Source organism: Alexandromys fortis, unplaced genomic scaffold, assembly GCF_014885135.2.
Source record: "Alexandromys fortis isolate MF-2015 unplaced genomic scaffold, M_Fortis_MF-2015_v1.1 scaffold_529, whole genome shotgun sequence".
Taxonomy (NCBI): domain Eukaryota; kingdom Metazoa; phylum Chordata; class Mammalia; order Rodentia; family Cricetidae; genus Alexandromys; species Alexandromys fortis.
Genome location: NW_026068606.1, coordinates 10,953 through 34,859, shown reverse-complemented (window position 1 = coordinate 34,859; position 23,907 = coordinate 10,953). Strand labels below are relative to the sequence as shown.

The window sequence follows — 23,907 nt, the reverse complement described above, 5'->3', positions numbered from 1 at the left end:
CCTTCTCGGAATAATAAAGTAAAGAAAATGCATTACATAGAAACAATCATCAACCTTTAATAAAAGCTGTGCATGCATAGATGCATGCAAATACAGCATCTATAACCTAGAAGTAGTCTAATAGCTACTGTAGCAAAAAGGAGAAAAAAAGTGTATTGTGAGTTCAACAACTATTGAAAAAATACCTGGTTGCTCACGAGGAGCTGATAACACTAGTGACTTGCCTAAATTCATAACCCAAAGGCACTACCAACAGGAGTCTAATTCATACAAATAGGATCTAATTTTCCAAATTCTCAGATCCTTTGAACTGTGCTTACACTGTGTACACAATTTAAATCCATGAATAGACCGGTTAAATTTTTGTCAGACATTTTTAATGTGAAACCTTTAACAGCAGAGATTTGCCTTCATACAGTCTTTAAGCCTCTTAAAACTGTAACATACTTTAGGGAAAAAGAAAGTTATTTGGGGGAGGGTATTTCTTTCCTTTTCTTTTTTTTTTTAGGGGGGAGGGGAGACAGTCTTACCTATGCAGCCTACGTTGGTCTCAAACTCAAAATCCTCCTGCCTCAGCCTTAAGTGCTAGGCACAAGCATCACACGTGGGCACAGAATCATCTTGACTCCTCCAGCATGATGACAGGCGTGTCAGAGTTGGGCCCATGGTTACAACTGGTTAGGCTAGGGCTCCTGAACACAGCTCCCACAGAATGCAACCAGTCATCACCATTTCTCATTCCAACCTAAAGCCCAGAAGTCACTGGTCTCAAGATCTTATTGAAACTTCTCTAACTGTATTCTGGAGAGGATACAAAGAACCTCAAGCAATCACAATCAAATCCCATAAAGATTCAGCAAAATTTGACCACGCGGAGCTGGTAACATAGCACTTTTTAGTATTTATTATTTTTAGGAAACATGGCTATAAAGGCATGGTCCGATGTCTCTGCCACCTTCCTGCAGCTGTGCTTCAAGTTAAAATCTCAAAGGACACATCACTCCATCTAACTAGTGTTCGCTTTCATCTGAAGCGTTGGCAGGGAGCTTATTCTTTACCCTTTCGCATTTTTACACACATTTGCAGAATACACTCGTGAAAGTGGTCTCCTTGGAACCACGTGTGCTTCTGAAGTTAATACCTGAACACTCACTGTATTCTCCAGCCAACTATCTAGATTCCCCGAAACAATTTCTAACTCAAAAGTCTGACTTCCATGAAGTCCTATCAAAACTATTATAAACTGTTTCAAATGCCATTAGATTTGCTAAAAATCACCTGCATTAATAAGACATTAAAATCAAACTGGCTTTCAGAATTACACACTCAAAAAAACAGTACACACTCAAAGTTGTTTCATAAGTTTCATTCTCTCTCAAGCTGCTGCTTGCAGTCATTAACCCACACTGGTTCCTTGTTCCTTTTTCATTTTGATCTTCTTTTGTAATGGATTACTGGGTTTTCAGGGGTGTGAATCATTGTTGTATAATTCACACTGGGAAAGTATCCATTGATGAGGTCAAATTCATACAAACGAAGCATAGTAGACCAAATTGTCTTAATTTGAACATATGCAAAATTTTCTCCAATACAACGATGCCGTCCTGTTTTTAAAAAAAAGAAAAAAGTTTTCATCAGAAAAAGTTTTGAATTCTTACCTCTCTCAGCCTGAAGTGACATTTGTTTTAAATGAGCAGAGGATGTGCAACAGTACAATAAAAGGATGACACCTTGTACAAAAAGTGATACTATAAAAAGCCCAGGAATTTCCAGTGTTGGAGGAAAATGAAGGTGATTATGATAACATTTTGTGAAATTTAGTATTATGGAGGACAAACAAAGAAGGTTCAAATCTTAAAATGGTAATCTAGCTTGGGTATGTGTAGAATATGGGTCCCAAGAGAGCTCTGGTGTTACGTCTAGTGTGATCCTGTGAATCAAAATTCATTTTGTCCAGTACAATGATAACAGAAGGGGACTTAATAAAGCCAAAATAACATCTATACTAGAATCAAAATCTACAAAAGCTGAGAAATTATGAAATGCACAGGGAAACAAGGCCACAGCAACCTTAAGCATGGACTACACTAAAGAATTTAGGCTGATTTCAAATTTGATCACATGACTCAAGGTCCCAGAACCAGTGCAGTATGGTTCTAGACAAGGACCAACAAATAGATCAAGGGGACAGAACAGAGTTCAGAAAGAATCTGATATCTATCTGGTTCTCAGCCTTACATCAAGCTGAGAAAATGCTGGAATAACAAGACTAAACTATGGGTGTGAGGAGAATCTAAGAATCACAAGTTCATCCCTTTCTCATATCAAAATAGTTCAAGACAATCCTAGATTATCAATACTAAGTCATTAAGGTTTAGTAAAGAACAGGAAATCACATTTATGACATGAGGCTGGAAAAAGATAATATCATAATGTTTTAAATCTGGAACATTTTGGCTGGGCCCAACGTTATGGTGCACGCCTTTAATCCCAGCACTCAAGCAGAGGCAAGCCGATCTCCATAAATTAGAAGCCAACCTGTAAAAGAACTCTACAGATAGAGCTCCAGGCCATTGAAAGGCATATAGTAAGATCCTGTCTCAAAAAAAAAAAAAAAAAAAAAAGGAGAGGAGAGGAGAGGAGGAGAGAAGAGAAGAGGAGAAAAAGGGAGGGAGGGGAGGGGAGGGGAGAGGAGACATTGGGACATCTTTGTTGTAAATATTTTTTGCTAAAGAAAAAATAAAATTGAACACGGCTTACCACCATGTTTACATAGCCCCTTAAGCATTTATTTGTGGGCGCCACATTTAAGGGAGCCACTTACATTGGTCCATATTCAAGAAGACTGGCTTAAAGTAAGAAGTTAATAGCCAGAAGTATCCTAACTGAATCAACAAAAGAACTGATAAATTCTGACTACTTACAATATTATATAAAAAGTATAAACAGATAAATAAATAGGAAAGACAGAGCAGTGGCTGGAGTGAGATGCAGCCACCAGCCAAGAATTGCCAGCAACTTCTAGAACTAGGAAGAAGCAAGAAGCCTTCTTCAAAGCCTTCAGAGAGAGCATGGCCCTGCCAACACCCTTGATTTCAGACAATTGGCCTCCAGAATGGGAAGGTGACAGACAATCTTGGTTTTAGATACCCAGATTATGTTAGCTATAGAAACTCTACAATATTAACACAGGGATGAAGAAAAGCCAAGACCGTGATCAGGACCATCTAAAATGGAATGTACTGCTACATAAGGCGCAGGACCAGTCCAGTGCATTACAGCGGTGGAAACAGGCACCAGTTTAGTGATGCTGCCTCTCTCATTACAGAAACTCAACTGCAGAACTAGGGGCCCTTTCAATTATTAATCTACAATCCTGTGTATCTCATGTTAAGTGTACTTATTAAATAATGATCTGAATTTCAAGGTGTTCAAATATCTGGAACAAATAAAAGGATGTGGGTCAGAGCAATGGAGCATTATACAAAGATATATCCTTAGACTTAGAAAATATTTTACAGATTTTACAGAGTCAATTCCCAAAATCTTTCTCTCTCCTTCCCTATCTCTACCCTCCCCCCCCCCCAAGTTGTTTTACTGAAGAAAAACAAATAACAGAGGCAAACACTTTAACCTAAAATGTAAGCAGCCCTCTTACCAGCTCCAAACGGCACATAAGCAAACTTCTCTCCTGATGCTGGGTTATCCTGTAAGTAGCGGTCAGGATTAAAGTCCAAGCGTTCTACCCAGGAGTCCTTCAGCCTTTGGTTGATAGTAGGAGAAACACACACCTGATGCCCTGGAGGAATGGTGTACCCTGCCACAGTCTACAGAGTGAGAAAGAAGACATCCCATTAGAGAATGTTTCAACACGGTATCAAACAAGGTGAACTATACATACGTTTAAAAACTGTCTAGATGATAAACCAACTGAAATTATCTACTGAACTAGAAGCATATATACAAACCCAGCTCAAAGCAGAGTAGAATTTCAAAACCTTTCATAATCTAACCTATATAATTCACACTTATAATTTTTACAAAATACCATATTATATCTAAAGCTAACAGAGAAATGAACCTCTAATCTTTAAAAACTGCAATTGTTAAATAAAAAGTAATAACAGAATTAGAATTAGAGTTGCATGTTTACTATTTGTAATTATGTAACAATTTTCATACATTTATAATAATGACGGTTTTTACGTTTATAATTTAAAATATTCTCTCTGAAACTGGGCCCTAGGCAGGGAAATCTAGCCCACACTTACCTGAGGGGTCCTGGCCATCCTCATCAAGGTCATTATAGGAGGTCTCAGTCTTAATGTTTCTTTTATGCATCGGTCAAGCAAATTCAGATCCTTAAGCTTAAAAAAAAAAAAAAAAAATCAAGGCTCATCTCTGGTATTTCCTCCCCCCTACACACAAATATTCACCATACCTCCACAGTAGGAGAAAATTAATTTTCTAGCCAGTGTGAGAGTGAAAGGGCAGTGGTTAACTAATTCATAATGGCTGGGAAGGTTACTCAGTCAATGGGAAAAGTGGGGGCCAAAATAACATGGAGAGGGGCAACTGTTATGGTTAAGGACCAAAAAAATTCACTCTTTGAAAAAGTGAGATTTTCAATAATCAGTGTCAACTTTTTCAAAACTCTGACAAATTAGACAAAGGCATATAACAATCTACCATAAGTTCATTCAAGAAAAACAATGCTGTATGTCGGTGAGCAAAGCAAGCTTGGTGTTACCTTACACTGCAGATCAGTGGGAGCCTTGGAAAGCAAAGCACGGCAGCTACAGCCTCGCTATTCAGAGAGGGCAGAGCAAATATGCCGAGAAGAGCCAGACAGAGCAGCACCTCCCTCCCACATCCAGAAGCTGAGGCAGCCTTGGCTACATTGAGAACTTATATTGAAAAAAACAAAAAAGAAATATCCAGCAGACATTGTTTAGTACTGTAAGTACCTGAGGTAGTGGTACAATTAATAAAACCAGATACTTAACAAGACGACACCTGGAAATGAAAAATGAAATGTTGACAAGAGACCCTGAAAGTCCTTAACATGAAGCCGCATGCACTGCACAGGAAGCAGCACAGACGTGACAGAGATCCAGTCACACACCACTGGAACCTCCTGACGCATTCTTGGTAACATGCCATGAACATGCATAGCTCCTCAGCAAAAGCTGAGTTCAAGACAGTTTAAAAATTCTCTAATTGATACGCTCAGGAATGGCAGCATCTTTAATCCCAGAGGCAGGCAGATATCTGGGAGTTCAAAGCCAGGCTGGTCTACACAATGAGTTCCAGGCCAGTCAGAAAGACATAGTGAGATGATTATCTCAAACAAAACAACAACAAAAAAGATTTACGAAGTCTCTAATCACTATGTGGCCACAGAAATAAACAGGAGAGTTCACTGAATACAGATGAATGCAGACATCATAGAACCCTATTCATCTGTTTATGAGAGTCACTGAACATAGACAGGATCACACACGTTTGCAAACCCTGCAGAAGGAACAAACCTCGGGGTTAGAGATCTCATTTCTAGAGCTGCTACTGCTTTTCAATGTAGCAAATTCAACAAAAATATTAGAAACTCAAAAAAAAAAAAAAGGAAACTAAGAATTACAATTACAGCTCATATATACCACGAAAGGAAGATTAATGGGAACTATCATTAAATTGGATTTTTTTTTTAAACTAAAGCAACTAGCCTCTTATAGAGTATTAAAATTTAGTAATATAGGAAGAGAACAGAAATCACCAATGGGATAGCAGTCAGAAGCCACTTGGAGGCACACGGGGCGTGTCCATTTTCCTTGTTGGCCACTGCTCTGTTGACCCTTCCTCTCCCTCTCCAACATTCTCAGCAGCTACCAGTTGACCTCAGGGAGCAGGCCTGCAGTTCTAACTGCAACCCTCGAAAGGAAATGGGCTGCCATGACCACAACCTCCAATAAGGAAACACACAGAATTTACTAAATGAATTTAAACAGACTATTATAAATACCTTCAAAGAACAAAAACAAAATTAGGCCTAAAGAATTAAAGTATGAAACAATATAACAATACCTCATGAAATAGGGAATAGTTTTTTAAAAAATTATAAAAATTCTGCAACTGGAAGATATAAGACTTTCACTAGGGTAGATCAATAGCAGATTTGAACTGGCATGAGAATGAACATAAAAAGAATACTTAAGGGCCGGCAAGATGGCTCAGCAGGAAAAGGCATTTGCTGCCAAGCTTGATGACACACGCAGTGGAGAGAAGCAGCTCCTCCGTGCTGCCCTCTGCCACCTCCTGGGCACCATGGCACACACAGGCACATAGCACACACAATAAATAAGAAACAATGCATTGAAAGAATAAAAATAGGCTTAACAAAGGGGTATAAACCTTTTCAATGAAAAGTAAAAAATAAATAAAAATGCTGGAAGAAATTAAAAGACCAAAAATAAGGAAAAGCTACACCTGACACCATGTTCATGGAGGTGTGTCTAAAACCTAATAGGATGGCAGTACTCCCAAATGTGGTGCATTCAATCACAAGCTCACAGAAATTGACAAGCTGACTCTAAAATTCTTTTTGTATTTTATTTTACATACCCACCACAATTCCCCCTCCCTCCCCCCTCCAACTCCCCCCATCTCCTCTAAACTTCAATAAAAATTGAATAAACTAGGAATAACTATAATAGTTGGAAAAGATTAGAGCCACACTTTGAAATTTAAAACTTACAGAAGTAAACATATAGTTAATTCATAAGCTAGATACTCATCTTGATAGAATGGAATTCAGAGTTCAGAAATAAAGCCTTAAATTTGTGGCCGATAAATTTTTGACAAGCCCGTTCTGGGGGAAAGTAGTCTTTTCAACACACAGTGCTGGGATAAATGGATCTCTACACACAGAACAGGCACAAGGGTCCTTATCTCACATTATATTCAAGTTTAATTCAAAACAGGACAAAGACCAAAAAGTAGAAGGAAATTAAGAAGAAAACAGAGGGGTAAGTAAGTCTTCACACCTTTTGTAAACACACACCTGCTCAGGACAGTGAAAGGCAGCCTTATTGTAAAGAGACAGGATCTGAACAGACAGTCTCCTAAGAAAACATCTTAAAATACTCAGTCATCAGGGGAAAGTCACTTAGCTCAAAAGACCACATCACATACATTACAGCCAGGAGAATCGTAAACATCAGAACACAATGCTGCTGACAAAGTTAAAAACTGAGCAAATGTTTGAAAAACATTTTAGAAGTTCAATACATCAACATGTATTGCTGTATGATCCAGAAATCTCACTCCTAGGTATGGACCTCATAAAGTGGAGATAACCCAAATATGTAAAAAATGGACAAATGAATAAGTAATGTGCAGTATGTGCCTATTATAGAATATTATTGGAGACAAAGATTGAAATACTGACACATGCTCCAACATGGATGAACCTTATCCCTCTGTTACAGCTTGGATGTCATTAAATATTCACCAGCCACTAGCACTCAGGAGGTCAATGCAGGTATCTCTTAAGTTGAGGTCAGCCTGGTCTACATAGCAAGTTCTAAACCAATCACGAGCTACACAGTGAAACTCTCTCTCAAAAAAAGAAAGAAAGAAAGAAAGAAAGAAAGAAAGAAAGAAAGAAAGAAAGAAAGAAAGAAAACAATGTAATCCAAAGGTTCATATGGTGATGGCAAGAAGTAGTGGGGCATTTTTAAAAGATTAATAATGGGGAATCATTAGACCCTCTGAGTAATTAAGGTTAACTAGTAGGAAAAGAAGTTAATTCGTAAGAGGTAATTGGCATATTACCAGTCAAAGATGATACAATAAAATTACAGCTATATATCCTCTATTATATATGTCTATAATATATATATATACTATGCTTATATAAAAAAATTGAGAAACATATATACATACATATATATGGATTTACCCCAGGAATGTAAGAATATCTGGATGTAACATACCATCTTAATAAAGTATCTAAACAAAATATAATAGAAAAAGGATAAGACGCTGGGCGGTGGTGGCGCACACCTTTAATCCCAGCACTCGGGAGGCAGAGGCAGGCAGATCTCTGTGAGTTCGAGACCAGCCAGAGCTAGTTCCAGGACAGGCTCCAAAACCACAGAGAAACCCTGTCTCGGGGGGGGGGAAAAAAAAAAAAAAAAAAAAAGAAAAAGGGTAAGACTAGGGTGTGCTTCAAAAGTAGCTGCCTAGTTATTCAGTGAATAAGTCCTCTCCTGCTTTCCTGCCCAGCAAGCTCGGTGGAGTGCTTATATCATTTCTACCCAAACACAGGCCACAGAATTCCATGTACTCCAAAGCTCCTACACTTTATAAAAAACCACAACATAGCCGGGCGGTGGTGGCGCACGCCTTTAATCCCAGCACTTGGGAGGCAGAGGCAGGTGGATCTCTGTGAGTTCGAGACCAGCCTGGTCTACAAGAGCTAGTTCCAGGACAGGCTCCAAAACCACAGAGAAACCCTGTCTCGAAAAAAAAAAAAAAAAAAAAAAAAAAAAAAAAAAAAAAAAAAAAAACCACAACATACATATGATATAGTCCATGTCCAGAGGCCAGATGTTAAAGCTAAGCAGCAAAGCAACAGGGTAGAGCACGCTAAAGCCTCAGTACGAAATCCACCTGTGAAGTTTAGAGAAGCAATCGCTTGGCTCTTACTGTTCCCTAAACTTGTAGAAAAGTCTCTGATAGCCTATCAGCAGTTGGAGCTATAGTGAACAGAAGGCCTCAAACTGTGCACAAACCTGCTCATACGTTAAGGGAGGCAGGTCCTCACCACACACTGCTTTCTGTTCTAAGTAGCACTTTTCTTGAAGCGGTTTATCTCTGGCCAAAAAGAAGCCCATCCAGGCACTGGTGGTGGAGGAGGTGTGCTGTCCCGCCAGCAGCAGTCCGATGAGCATCCCCGCTATCTCGTCATCTGTCAGAGGGTGCCCGTCCCTGGGGATGAACCACACACTTAACATTAATACAATTTATGGACATAATCAACTCTCTTCTTACCTACTACCAATCAGGGTCCCCAGTGCCTGCCCCACCAAAAAAAAAAAAAAAAAAAGAAAAAAGACCAACCAGGAGAAAGCAAGATGTGGAAGACTTCCAGTTTATTTGCTGATGTTACCTATGCCTGTTTCTGGGATTGCAATAAGGCACAAGGGCCCAGTGCTTCGTGTCTCTACAATTTACAAGTACCAATTTATTGCCCCACTGCATTTACTTTTTAACCAGAAATACCAGTAATCTACATTTTCATGTACAAGTTGTAGTTTCAGCTTAACGTGTGATCTGACAGTTCTTACTTGTATGTAGAGTCTAGTAAAGTTTGGAGAATGTCATCAACTTTTTCTTCGGACTGCCTGCGTTTCTTGATGGCCTTATAGAAAATATTCTTGATCTCTCGATGGGCTCTGTCCCTGCGTCTACAATTTAAAACCAGAGTATTTTCAATAGAGTAATTATTCTAGAGACTCACATTCTAAACTAATATCAAACATAAAACATTAGTAAGTGACAAACATAAGTGACAAAAACTTAGAACCAGAAAAAAAGTGCTGTAGGACAATGGTTTATACCCTGTCAATTGTATTTTAATAAAACACTGCTGGCCAGTAGCCAGACAGGAAGTATAGGTGGGCAACCAGGCAGGAAGTAGAGGCAGGGCGACGAGAACAGGAGAATTCTGGGAATAGGAAAGCTCAGCCTGCAGTTGTTACCCAGACACAGAGGACACAAGATGTGACTGCCTTGCCGAAAAAGGTACCAAGCCACGTGGCCAACACAGACAAGAATTATGGGCTAATATAAGTTATAAGAATTAATTAAGCTGAGCAATGGTGGCACATGCCTTTAATCCCAGCACTTGGGAGGCAGAGGCAGGCGGATCTCTGTGAGTTTGAGACCAGCCTGGTCTACAGAGCTAGTTCCAGGACAGGCTCCAAAGCCACAGAGAAACCCTGTCTGGAAAAACCAAAAAGAAAAAAAAAAAGAATTAATTAATAAGAAGAGCCTGCGATACTGGGCCAATCAGTTTACAATTGATGTAGACCTCTGTGTGATTCTTTGGGACTTAACGACTGCAGGAACCAGGCAGGACAGAAAACTAAGTCAACAAAAATGAGTTGTGAACTCACATTGTAGTCATGCCGACAGTTCTTAGTGCAAAGCTAGTCAACATAGCTCATATTGCTAACACACGACCTAGATAAATAAGCATGACATTGCCTTACAAGCATTTTCCAGTTCAACATAACACATGTCTAAATTAACATAAGGGTCTAATTTTTCCAAATCAATCCTCAAAGCTACCAAGTCGCACTGGCTCTTCATAGGATTTTACTCTACTCTCACTTTCTATAACTGCATAAATTTTTTTTTTGCATGAAGAAAAGTCCTTGTGTCAAAACACATGCTCCAGCTTCAAAACCTTTCCTTTGATCAGTGCTCATTGCCTCCAATTCATAAGAGACTCCACTCAATCCACATAGCTAGTGAGCAACAACAAGACTCTAAAACCAAGCAATATTGAGGTGGAGAAGATGGCTCAGTAGTTCAGTAGAGCTCTTACAGAGATTGGGAGTTGAATTCCAAGAACCCACATCTGACAGCTCAAACAGCAGAAATCCTGGAGCTGGTGTTACCGGGTGTTTAAGCTGACAGATAATGCCTCTAGCCTCTGCAAATACCAGCACTCATGTGTGCACACACACAAGACACACCACACAGAGCGACAAAAGAGAGAGAGACAAGAGGCAAAGATAAAATCTTTATTTTAAAAAAGTAATACTGACTCCTAAAAGCCCATCAAACTCTCCAATGAAAACTGCCTTATTTCACTTTAAGCACTACTGTTGAAGACAATTGAGATAATACACACAGAAAGGAAGATTCCATTTCAACATCATAATGTGAGTAAAAAAGAGGGATGAGGGCATAAGGTTTAAATAAGTAAGTAAATAGTAGGGCTCTGACTTAGAGGTAGAACATGTGTTTAGTATGCCCAAGGTTTAGTAACAAAAAATTAAAGGTACATGGAATAATTTCACTAAACCAGTTGGTCTGAGTAAAACAGGGAAGGATCAGGCTATAACATGAAGCGCTAGAAATTTGACAAGAACCAAGAAATGGGGAGGTAGAACCAAGACGATGTTATGGAAGAGAAACTATGGGTGAGGAGCAGTGCAGTGCATGCCAGCACAATGTACAAGCATCTCTTTTCGGTTGCTTTGGTTTTTGATTTTGTTTTTTGTTTTTTTTTTTTTTAACTGCAAAGTTCCTTATAAATGCTGGTTTCCAGGGACCCTCCCTGGGCTTGCTCTTTCACTGTAATAGCCTTTATTTGGCAGCAAAATAGAAGGTGTGAGCCACGTGGTGGTGGCACACACCTTCAATCCTAGCGCTAAGGAGAAAGAGATAGGTGAATCTCTGTGAGTTTGAGGCCAGCCTGATCTCTAGAGAGTTCCAGTGCAACCAGGAATGTTACACAGAGAAACCCTGTCTCGAAACAAAAACAAAAACAAACAAAAATCAATAAAGGGGTGGATATCAATGGAACAAAACTAAGAGTTTAATCCCATCTCGCATAAACAGAAACAACCTAGAAAGGGAGGAAAGCAAGCAGTTATCAACACCTGAGCTCCACACCAAGTCCTAAAGACCACGTTGCTTTGAATCAGAGGCAGTTCTTGCCCTTAAGGAAACTACAGTACCATTAGCAAGGAGACAAGCAAAATCAAATAAATGCACAAACAGCCAAAAGAAAGGGCCCAAGAGAAGTACTGAAAAGCCAGCAAGGCTTTCAAACAAGTGCTTTAGAAAGGTCATGGCTCTAAGTACAGCTTAGAGACTTCTTGGAGTAAGAAGATATATTAGGTAAGCAAAATATTACAAGAGACAACAAACTACCTTCTCAATAAAATAAAGCTTACTTTAAATGAACTCACTATATAAACTGTCTTGAATTCTTATAAAATGGAGGCTCCTAATCAGCCCAAATCAGAAAGTACACAAACAGCACAGTAACAAGTGCAAAGTGCTCCTTATCCATACCTGAAACTGGGCAGAGGCAGCCAACCTGGCAGCAGCCAGGCAGCATGGCTAAAACCTCCATCCAAATCTGCATACAGCTGGGCCACCTTCTCATTGAGTTGACTTCTAATTTCCTTTCCATGTAAACAATGGCTAGCTGTTAAAATTATGAGCTCAGAAAGCGCTTCAAACACATCTAAGAGGAAGAAAAGATCATTCTCATTACAATTTTCAAAAATCTTTTAAAATAATTTCTTTAACATATAAAGAAATTGTGAAGAAATAAATGGATATATAAAAATTAGAATATATCCAATATTTATGAATCCTATTCATCCTCCAAAGTCTTCAGACAGCTACATAGCTGTGCAAAACTCTGGAGGCAATAAACCGGAGCCACACTGCCCCTCTGGCCCCAGTTTGAAGCTAGCTGGACTATACAGCAAGGGCCTTCACAAATAAACAAACAACAGGCATTCTAATGTGCACATCAGTGCCTTCTGTGACTAGAAAACACATCATCACAGCAGCTTCAGGTATAGTGATATTAAAATTCCTACATCTTTTATAGGAGCTTATGGCCAACATCAGGAGGTGGTGACCTGCTGCCTCGGCCCCACTGGCCTATAAGCAGATATTGCTCCTGGTATAGATACACCAACTACTCTCAGAAGACAATACTTAGAAGTGCACACTAAAGACTGCATTTGGTGTTACAACTGCAGAGTCATCCACACTTCCCAAACCATTAGACACACAGCAGTTCTACACATACTGTACTTTGTTCTGCATACACACATAAACAGAAAAGAACAGGACCAATGTAATGATTTTGCTTACTTCTTTCTCCACTTTCTCCCCAACTCTGAAAGTATTCCTCTGTTTCTTTTTCAATTATAGAAACATATTGCTTAAAGTGGGCTATGTTAAGGCCACTTTTTATCATTTTCTTCTGCTCCAAAAAAACCTTTAAAAAAATTAAGGGTACACAACATTAAAATACATTTTTTATTTTATTCTAAGATACATCAGATTACTCTAGCTACATAACAAAGAAAACATTCTTAAATTTGAAAACAAAAAGAATAACAGGATTTCTAAAAACTAAACCACATATGGAAACTTAAAAAAAAATGGGAAGGGGTTCCTCTCCCTGGATCCTAGAAAATGATCCCAGGAATCCTACCTCTCACCTTCTAATGTCCCACCACTCTTTATCCAGAGACCTACTCCCCGATCTCGGTTGTATTCTAATCTCCAACCCAAACCACTCAATACACTTCCCCAAAAGTTCCTTACACTTCACTATGTCCTCCTGCAACTATGTTCTCATCACATTTCTAGATATCACTCATCATTGACACTATCTTCCAGAAATTTAGAACAGCCCAAATAAAATAATTTTTGAACTAATAGCCCTTTGAGGCATTTAAACTTTAAAAATTCTAATAAAATCTTTAAAATAATAAAGAGATAAATCTGGGCAAAAATTTTTGAAAACCATTGCTTTTACAAAAGGGGAGACTTTCTTCTACTACTCCTAACCCCAGAAATATTGACTCTTCACTGCTATCCCCATTACCTAATTATGTTCTACTCATAACACATCAATATGCTAATTTGGGAGCAGGTAAACATAATTCCATACCCAGAGTAGACAGATTAAAAGAATTCTTTTTTTTTTAAAGATCAGGTCTCACACTACAGTCCATGTTGGGCCTGAACTCAAGATTCTCCTGTATCAATTTCCCAAATGCTGGGATCACAGGTATGAGTCACCACAGATAGCTCAAGAAGAGTTCTGATGTCAACAATTTTCAACTCCAAGCTCTTGGACTAGACTCCCAAGCAGCAGTAAGAAGTCCTTTTGATGAATAATGGTATTTTCTTGTTCCTTTCTCAAGTCAAATCCCAATATGCTAAATTATTGTTGAGTCTATTTCTTTGTATAGGAAAACCACTTAAAAATTTGTTTAGCCTTGACAACAAACATAAAATAAAACACCCATCCCTTAAACAGCTCCCCATAGCTTCTTTTTAAATATCACAAAATTTCTAACTTCTTAAGTCAAAGAAGAAATTAGTCCTGCATTACAAATGTGTAATATTACACAACTAGATGTAACTACTCTACTATAGTTTAGGTTTGTGTTTTATCCAAGACAAACATGCCACCTACTGCATTTGGCACATCATATGCAACCCCCTTCCCAAATACGGGAGTTGTCAGTCGACTGTAGACATCCTCCGCATTCAGATCTTCATTTTTACTATTGAAAAGCAGTGCAGCCGCATCACTCCCCAGAAGGTAAGTAAACGTCTTGCCCACCATGGTAAAGCTGAATACAGGACCATACTAAAAAAGAAAAGTAATGTGAAAAAAAAACACTCCTTACATCAAAGAATAAAAGGAAAAGTTCCAAATACTCATGAACTTTTTTTTAATTAATTAATTTATTTATTATGTATACAATATTCTGTCTGCGTGTATGTCTGCAGGCCAGAAGAGGGCACCAGACATCATTACAGATAGTTGTGAGCCACCATGTGGTTGCTGGGAATTGAACTCAGGACCTTTGGAAGAGCAGGCAATGCTCTTAACCACTGAGCCATCTCTCCAGCCCCTACTTATGAACTTTTTTAAGCAGCTGTTTTCATCTGGCCATATTACACCTCCTGTCTTCATCACAAAAACAGCGTAAATATAGTGGTTTGTTCTTCTCCACAGTTTATCCTGAAAATATTTTCTACTATGCAAAACATCAGAATTCTAATGTATTTGATCATTAGGTGCAACTGTTAGCTCAGTCAGTTGCTCTCCATTATTAAATATATAGGTAATATGCGAGTTGTTTTTAATTATTGTTTTGCTTTATGTTGACTATATATAATTCTTTAATAAGCATTTATAAGCCCCAATAAATTAGTTTTTAACAAAAAGGAAAAGTTATATTCTTATAAATGCTTATTAAAGCACAAGTACAGTATAAGAACAGAGACTGGGGAGCTGGCTATGTGTTCTGCTCTTGCAGAGGGCCTGAGTTCAGTTCCCAGCACCCACACTGGGTAGCTGCCAGCTGTAGCTATAGCTCTAGAGATCTAATGCCCTCTTCTGGACTTGGCAAACAGCTGCATTTAGAGGCACATACTATCAGAGACACAAAGGCTTTCCAAACAACTAAAACCAAATCTTAAAAGGAAAGTGTTGAGAACACTTTGGATGTAGGAGTGACATCTAGCCCCAACCTACTGACAATTCATGGCTGCTAGGGGCTGAAGAGTCAGTTTTTTAAGGGTGTGGCCCGAAGCAGGTTCACCATGCTCGAATGGATGGCCCCACACCCATGCACATACAAACAGCACGAACTGCACTGAGTGCTTTATTTTTTAAAAAATAACATAAAGTTCAGAGGGAGACATGGGGGAAAAAATCAAGGAGGAATGGGAAAAGTGGAGTGGAAGTAAATACGATCAAAATACAATATGTACATTTATGAAATTCTTAAAGACGATTTTAAATTACATTACAACAAAGGAGAGAGTTCTCTTAAGTAATTAATTGAAATAATTAACAAGTGAAGTGATTAACAAGAAGTCTATGCAAAAGCACTGTTTGCAGAGGAAAGCAGCAAGGACTTAAATATCGACATTGTCCAAGTGGAGAGTGAAATCACACTGGATCGACAGAGCAATGGATAAAAGACAGAAAATCCCAACGATACATGACTAAGAAAAGTGATAAAAGTCAGCTCTGACTATAAATAGTGAAAATAAAATTTAAGACTATTTTTTAAAACATAATTGTTAGAACGACAGGTTTCTTCACATTGTAAAGACTAACCCGGGACAAACACTCTGGGAAGCTAAACAGGTCAACAAGGCCTTTTATCTCTTAAACCAGAGATGTTTTCGATAATGCCAATATGCAGAGAGGGTACAACATTTATTTAATGCATTTCTATTTAAAGAAAAGCACTTCTCTAGTTTCTCCACCTCTGATTTTTTAAGAGGCTTACCTTCTCATATGCATTTTCCAGGAACTCAACTGGACTTTTCCCAAATGCTATTGCATGGCCAAGGAATGGAATTGGAGAGAAAATGTACGGTGGACTTTTCTGCAAAAAGAAAAAAAAATAAGAAATTTTAATTTTCATTTAATTAAGAGTTGTTAGAGAGCCAGCTTTGAGATTACTGTTTAAAAAAATAAGTATATTTAGAGAAAGTATAGTCAAAAAGAATTCAAAATAGAAATGACTAAGCAGAAAGGCACTGCAATTTTAAACATCGGTAGCTAACAAAAAACGTCCAATAGTATTGAGGCTTCAGGCAAAAAGGTGGAGCAAACAAGGGGAGAGTTGACTGCATTTTCAAAGTTTCTGCGGTCTAAGAGCACTCCTTTCAATCCCAGAGTCCTGCCTGACTTTTTCTGAAACAGAAAAAGCCAAATAGTAAACTACAGAAAAGAAAATGTTTCTCACATTTACAGGGAAAAGGAAGTTTGTCGTGCTTCTCTGACTGCAAATAACTAGAATCATCAATATTTGAGAGAACGGACCTTCTCCAGCAGGAATTTTGTAGTGCTTGTCTTAAAAGGGCTTTAGATGCCACCAAATAAGATCTTCAGATTGCCAAGACTCTGCGAGGAAAAAACGTGCAACGATGAAAACAGATGATGTTCCTCTCATCTTTGGTGGTCTCAAAACACCAAAACCTCACAGCACTTTAGAATAAGGTACCTTTGTCTTTCCAGTGGTAAATACAATCTCCTCAAATCAATGTAGAAGCTGGGTGTGTAATGCACACTTTCAAACTCACCACCCAAGGAGTGAAGGCTGGAAGATGTGCCAAGGTGAGCCTTGCCTACAGAGCAAGTTCCACCGCCGCCACCCTGGGTTACAATAAGGCCCCGCCCAAAAAAAATGCTTTTAACATAGCATATCTAATAAAAGTAAGAAATAGTAACTGTCTAGTGCTTGTTCGGGTTGAAACAAAAATAATTTTAAAAGCAACTTGGTTAGGATTTAATGCTGGATACAGTGCCGTTCTTACATTCCATTTTGTCGGTTTCAAAGGAGTGATTTCCATAGCTTCCAAATGTTAATTACAAAGGGCGTTCATCAAATAACATTTGGAAGACTTGGAGCTCGTGGTTTGCTGTAGTGCTAGGTTAGATTATTTTAACAGTACCACACTCTCCTCAGGCACTTATGAACTGGCCACAATTTCCCTGATACTGATATCAATAGCCCACCGGATACTAAACACACAAGGCAATAGAGAGAGGGACGACCACCGGGGCCGCTGTTGTCCTTATTACTCGCCATCACAAAAATCCTGAACACCTCGAAAGGAAACAGCAAAGCCAGTACAGCGTTCTGCATTTACAGTCACGTCCAAGACCAGCCAACTCCATCCCAAAGGTCACACACACCAGTCTGCACATCCATCGCTCTAACTACAAACGCTGCACAGCGAGAGCCTAGTCAGATGGTCAAAGCAAGTTACTGCCACGGCAGAAACTGCGGCGGCCGGCACAGCCCCGAATTCGGATTCCAACGACCCCACTACCGAAAGCAAAGATCAGGATCGCCTGCAACACCGGCGTCTGCAGCCACCACCCGGGCCCCCAGCCCGCCGCCCTCCATCGCAAGGCTGACCCAGGCACAGAACGAGGACCCTTGAGGTGCACGTACCGCCCCGGCGGGCAGCTGGACCATGTGGCCCACTGCGAGGCGGAACAGGTAGACCAGGCTGAGCGTGAAGGCGCAGGCGATAAGCAGCGTGGAGGGCAGGTTGCCTCCTGTCACCTGCTCCATCGCCTGGCCCAGCACCAAGCCGCCCGACTGCAACAAGCCCAGGAACACCATCCCGGCCGGCCGCCGCGTCGCTCCTCCTGGACGAGCTGGAGGCCGAGGTCGCCGCTGCTTCTCCGGAAAGATGGAACAGGAGAAGCCGACTAGTGGGCGTCGCAAGGCGGCCCCGGCCTCCGGGTCTCGACAGGCCGGGGCACCTCCCACACCCGCGGCCGGCCGCGCGCCACCAGCACGTCACAGACAGGGCGGGGCCTGCTGGCGGCCACGCCCCCTCTGAACTCGGGGATCCTTGCGCCACCGAGGGGGCCTGAGGGAGTGGGCTTTGCCTGTGGCACTGGGGCTCGGGCAAGCAAGTGATCGCTGCAGACACGGCCACGCCCTGAGGACCGCGGGCCACGAGGGCCCTTGATCCCCAGGAACACAGCTCCGGGAGCGGGCACGGGAGGGCCTGGCGGAGGGATCTCGAGAGCAGCCCGCTGGAGGCGGCGGAGGCAGAGGCGAAGCGCTCTGTGATTGCACCGCGCGCCGCTGAGGTGATGTCGGCCTATGTGGCGTCAGCGGGACTGGCGGCCCGGGCACCGCCCCCTCTGTGGGGCGCGGGCTGCTGCACCTATCCCGCCCTGGTGTCGCTTCCCGGACTTTTGGTGAGACCTGCCCTTCGTGAGCCCTGCAATCGGAGTTGTGAAAAAACGAGGTTCTGCAGACTCAGACTGGAGGATGAGGCCGTGGGCTCACCCGTACCCACCCAATTACAATTTGTTGTTTGTGTTGTTCAACAGGTTGTTCGTATAGGGCCACGGAGTTAACAAGTGATACTTGTGTAGTGTGCTGTTGCACCAAAACAAGTCTTCCAAAATAAATACAGATATCAGTGAACTGAGGCCAGAGCTCCCCAGTACCCCCTTTCTAATAGTTTACTTGCTAGATTTGAAGCAGGAGTTACCCTGATCGCACTCATTCTCAGATGACATGCTTCCAAATTTAACCCTCCTTCGTGATCCTTTACATGGGGTCCTATACAGCTACATTTATTTATTCAACCAGATTTAAGAGCTAGGTTTTTTGGCTAAGCTTGGAGATGACAGCGTAGTGGATGAGACAAAACTGCTGCCTTCTACCCGGAGAGCCACATTTTATCTTAGCGGGTCAATAAAGGCCCAAACTAAACTTATTTCTTCCCACGCCTCAGCCAGCAAGCCTTCCTGCTGTGGCCATACAGGAAGGTCTTTACACCGTTTAACTACTTCCTCACATCAGTCATCGAATCTAATAGTCCGTTTTTATTGCCACTGCTTGAGGTAAGAGCCTCATCATTTAGGATCTGTGTTACTACAGCAGGAACGTCGTATTTGTCACGGTATTTCCGGGCCTGTCTTGTGTGCTTGATGAACTAGAGTAAGTCCAGGCCATTACTAACCCTGAACATGGTGAGGAGAAAGAGGTAGACAATCATCCAATTAAAATAAGCTTTGTTTAATACTGGCCAGGAAGATGGGCAGTGGCCAGGTTTCCCAGAGAATGGCCTCAAACTATGTTGGCCAGGTGCCTATAAAGGCCAAACCCACAGCTATGGTACTTCTCTGTGGTGATATTTTGTTTATGTTTTAACAAATACAGCTTGCCTGAAGATTAGAGTGCCACTAGTTAGCCACAGAGGCCAGGCAATGATAGCATATACCTTTAATCCCAACACTCAGGAGGTAGAGGTAGACTGATTTCTGTGAGTTCAAGGCCACCCTGGGCTGCACAAGATCAAATCTGTGTAAAAGAGAAACAGTTCACACAAAGGTGAACCCTGCAGTACTAGGGAGGTGGAGATAGGAGCTCTGTGGTTGGGCAGAGAGAGAAATATATAAGGCAGAAGACCGAGCTTGCAGTCAGTCTGAGGAGTAGCCTGAAGAGGCAGTCTGTGGACAGGATTTCCCCTTTGGTCTGAGCATGGGTAAGAACTCTAGTGACTGACGACTCTGCTTCTCTTATCCTTCAGTTTTCACCCCTGATAGCTGACTCCGAGTTTTTATTATTAAGACCAATTAGAGTTTCCCACCTACACTTCCCACCTGTGTGCAATTGTGGGCAAGCATACATCCTGACATACTTCCTGCCTAAGTTATCGCTCACCTATGTATGAGCAAGCACATCCTGTGCAGTTGGGGTAACCAACCTTGTTTATAGAAGTGAAAATTCATGGCTTATCTCACCAAAGGCGGGGATGAATCTGCCCTGAGGACATGAATGTAGGGGAGCTGACTCAATCACTGCACCTGAGAAGGGTAACCCCAGTGGCTCTATCTGACCTACCTAGTTAACACCTAGGCCCACTGCTGGGCCTTAGTTTGACCCACCCTCGCATCTAACCCCATCTAGGTCCTGCTGGATCTCATGAAGAGACTGGTCCTGTGGAACAAAACCCCCAAGACCTTCAAGACACAGGATACCCCCGAAGAGCTCCAGTGAGGATCTAGTAAGGTTGGTATACCAAAAATCAGAGGTCTTGAATCAGACTAATGACTCATTGCAATGGACAGTTGCCAGTCAAGCCGATGGGACACCAAAACCTCTGATATCATCAGGATGAATGAAGAAGTGATGGAGAGTCAGGGGAGAAGGAGAAACAGAGATTTTTCTGTTTCAGGTGTGGTTTTTTGTTGTTGTTCTGTTTGGGCTTATTGGGGGTTTTGTTGTTGTTGTTGCTTTTACTTGTTCCTTACTTTGCTTTGTCTTTTTTCATGGGGGGGGGACGCAGCAGGGATGGGGAGAATATGAGGGATCTGGGATGTGAACAGAATTAGGGCACATGATGTGAAACTCCTAAAGATTCAATAAAGAAAAATTTTTAAAACTTTGGAAAGAAAAACTGCTGGGCATAGAATTTCATAACTATCATCTCAATACTCAGGATACTGCAACAAGCAGATTGCCAGGAGTTCGAGACCAGTCTGGTCTACAAAGTGAGTCTAGGTCAACGTGAATGAGAAAGTGAGATCCTAGCTCAAACAAACATAACTTTTAAAATAAGAGTTTATTAGAAGGATAGATTATTAGTGGTTAGATAAATGAATTCCATATAGCTGGCCAACTTTCATGATCATTACTACATTTTGAGGTCTTCTATCCTTGATGAATAACTAATTTTGATCTTTTGTAAAGACTCAAGAACATTTTCACACTGTTTTTTTTTGTTTTGTACATTTTTTCCTATATGGGAACTATACTTTTTGTTCATCAGAGTCAATGTATACCAACATATATTCCAATATTCCTATTCAATTTTCCTATCTTCTGTACCGTGGTGTTTGGAGTATGTAAAAATCCAGTCCAAATTCATCTATTGACCACAATACCAGTTTTTGCTTTATTTATTTGGGGGCTCTGATGTGTTATTTTGTGTTTTTTTTTTTATCCTTCTAAGACATTAAGCCTTTTTCACTATTATGTTTTACTATTAAACTTTACTATAAAACTTTCCTTGCAGTTTTAAATGAACATACTTGCAGCTTCTAAGCTTGAAATCTTTTCTGAAGATTTTTTTTATCATACCTACTGCCAAAATTTCATCAGCTGCCACTTTTTGATGTAGAGACACCATTTTCTTAGAAGAAACACATGCTAAGTCTAGGAATGACAACAGGTGGTAGCTACATTCATGAAAGAGTGGACTAAGGTCATGATCCTTCTGTGAAGACAAAGCCAAACCCCACAAACCCACTTATCACCTATAGAGGGCATAAACTACTCATACAAACTAGTCTTTCAGGATTCTAGTTCTGGACACTGCTCCTTGACATTTGTTCTCCCTAAATAGCCCCTGCCCCGTTTTTTGTTTGTTTGTTTGTTTGTTTTTTAATAAACCAGACTTGGACTATTTGCTGCATCTGTCAGAAGATGCTTCAAGCTTGCTTATGCCTGGGTTACTCAGAGAGGCCAAAACAGACATGTGATGCATATACATTGGTCAAAGTGATATCAGTACCTCCAAGATCTAGGAAAAAAGACAGGAAAAGGGGCCATGATTGGGAACTCACCAAGACCAGCTGGCCTGGGTATGAAAAAGCCTGGGATAAAACCTGACTCGCTGAACATAGCGGACAATGAGGACTACTGAGACCCCAAGAACAATGGCAATGGGTTTTTGATCCTACTGCATGTATTGGCTTTGTGGGAGCCTAGGCAGTTTGGATGCTCACCTTACTAGACCTGGATGGAGGTGGGTGGTCCTTGGACTTCCCACAGGGCAGGGAACCCTGATTGCTCTCTGGGCTTACGAGGATGGGGGACCTGATTGGGGGAGGGGGAGGGAAATGGGAGGCAGTGTCAGGGAAGAGACAGAAATCTTAAATAAATAAATAAATAAATAAATAAATAAATAAATAAATAAATAAAAATAAGAGCTGGAGCAAGAAGTAAAGAGAGGCAGATGTCTTTGGAGCATGACGCTGCTATTGTACTCTTGATCTCACAGTAGCTGAAATTACTGGCCCAAGGCCTGTGCAAGACTTAGACTGCCAGCATCCTGTTATGAGAGGAAGGAGGGTCTCTGGGTCTTTCTTTCTTCTCTCCATGGTCTTCTGGTCTTTCTTTTCCCTCTCCATAGTTTCCCAGTCTTTCTTCCCATCTCCATCCTCACGGGAGCCTGGAGGGCCACCCGGGAGCGCTGGCATCCATTAAAACTGGGATTTTTCTAATTTGGCTTGATTTGGTCTTTGGATTATTGTGTCGGCAGAGAGGTTTGTTGGGCTGTAAAACGTTTTCACCTACCCCACATCTCCACAACCCTGTTCAGTGCCTTTGTTTTTCTCGAGACCTAGTTTCAAGTAGCTCAGTCTGGCCTTGAACTTGCTATAAGACTGAGGGATGACTTTGAACTCCTGATCCTCCAACCTCCACCATTATTTCTGACAAGTTCCCATGATGTCTTTATATTCGATATTAGTGACATAAATTGTGTAATGATGTTTAGATAGACCTTAACTTGTTTTACATATACTTACAAAGTTGAGTATGGTGCTGGGGTTACAAGCATGGGCTGTGTGTGTGTGTGTGTGTGTGTGTGTATGTCTGTGTGTGTTTGTGTGTTTCTGTGTGTGTGTGTGTGTGTGTGAAGGCAGAAAAGATTAATCAATGATGCAACTTTGAATAGAAAGACAAAGGGATACAGTGATCCCTGAGACATCTTCCAGATTCTGACGTGAGTTAGTTTTTAAACATGTGGCAAAAAGAGCAGTAAACACACAGTCTCTCCCATCGTTATCTCAGCAACTGATTCTCCTACATTGTCTGACAAATGGTAAATCTTTCACCGGCAGACCAGCACAAGATTTCCGGAGGGGGCGGGAGGTCAGAAGGGAGAGGCAGAATTTCAATTATCAGGATCCATTGTTTCAGTAATCTGAAAGCCAAAGTAAAGGACAAGTATATTTACATATGCTAATTCCTGCCAGGTATGCTGGGTACATTTCTCCACTCTTGTTTCAGCATCTGAGGCTTGAAGTAAAATATGCCTGTACCTGAAGCAAATATCATGAATGGAATACAAGCAGAAATGTTAATTCCATAGATGCAAGAAGAACAGCCACCAGCCCAAATCATGGCCAAACTAGTTAAAGGAAGCTTTATTTTTAATTTGTCTTCCACTGTAGTGGGGTTCAAGAGATTAGCACTGGATATGGGGAAGATAAAGTTTTCATAGCTTAGGAATAGAGGGTTTCCAAATGGGGGATTTGGCAGACAAATAAACAGGGGTCATAGAAGCAGAACATAACAGGTTGGTCATAACAATCTGCTGAAACAAAGACATGGCTGCAAGGTGGTCATGACAAACTCCTGAAATATAGGTATGGTTGCTCTTTACTACAATAGGCTGTACAGAACCATTTGTAGTTAACATTACAGCTGGGGCATAGCCCAATCCTTGAGAAACAGGGTTAATCAAAGCAGAAATGAACCTAGTTTGATTTTACTATAAGGTAGTTTTCAAGCCCAATATGGAAGCAGGTTGGTTAGTCATTCCCCACTTGTCTTA

General features: G+C 40.9%; 1 protein-coding gene across 1 annotated transcript; it reads right to left on the bottom strand.

The window, feature by feature from the left end:
• Positions 1-464: 464 nt before the first annotated feature.
• On the bottom strand, positions 465-18,098 carry Cyp51a1 (cytochrome P450 family 51 subfamily A member 1). Its single transcript, XM_050133478.1, has 10 exons — positions 17,766-18,098; positions 16,089-16,187; positions 14,252-14,428; positions 12,913-13,039; positions 12,094-12,268; positions 9,348-9,467; positions 8,793-8,988; positions 4,272-4,367; positions 3,659-3,827; positions 465-1,604 (listed from the first exon to the last, which is right to left on the bottom strand). Exons 1-10 carry the CDS (start codon positions 17,937-17,939, stop codon positions 1,426-1,428), a joined length of 1,512 nt encoding a protein of 503 aa, XP_049989435.1. The 5' UTR covers positions 17,940-18,098; the 3' UTR covers positions 465-1,425.
• Between the last annotated feature and the right edge of the window lie 5,809 nt (positions 18,099-23,907).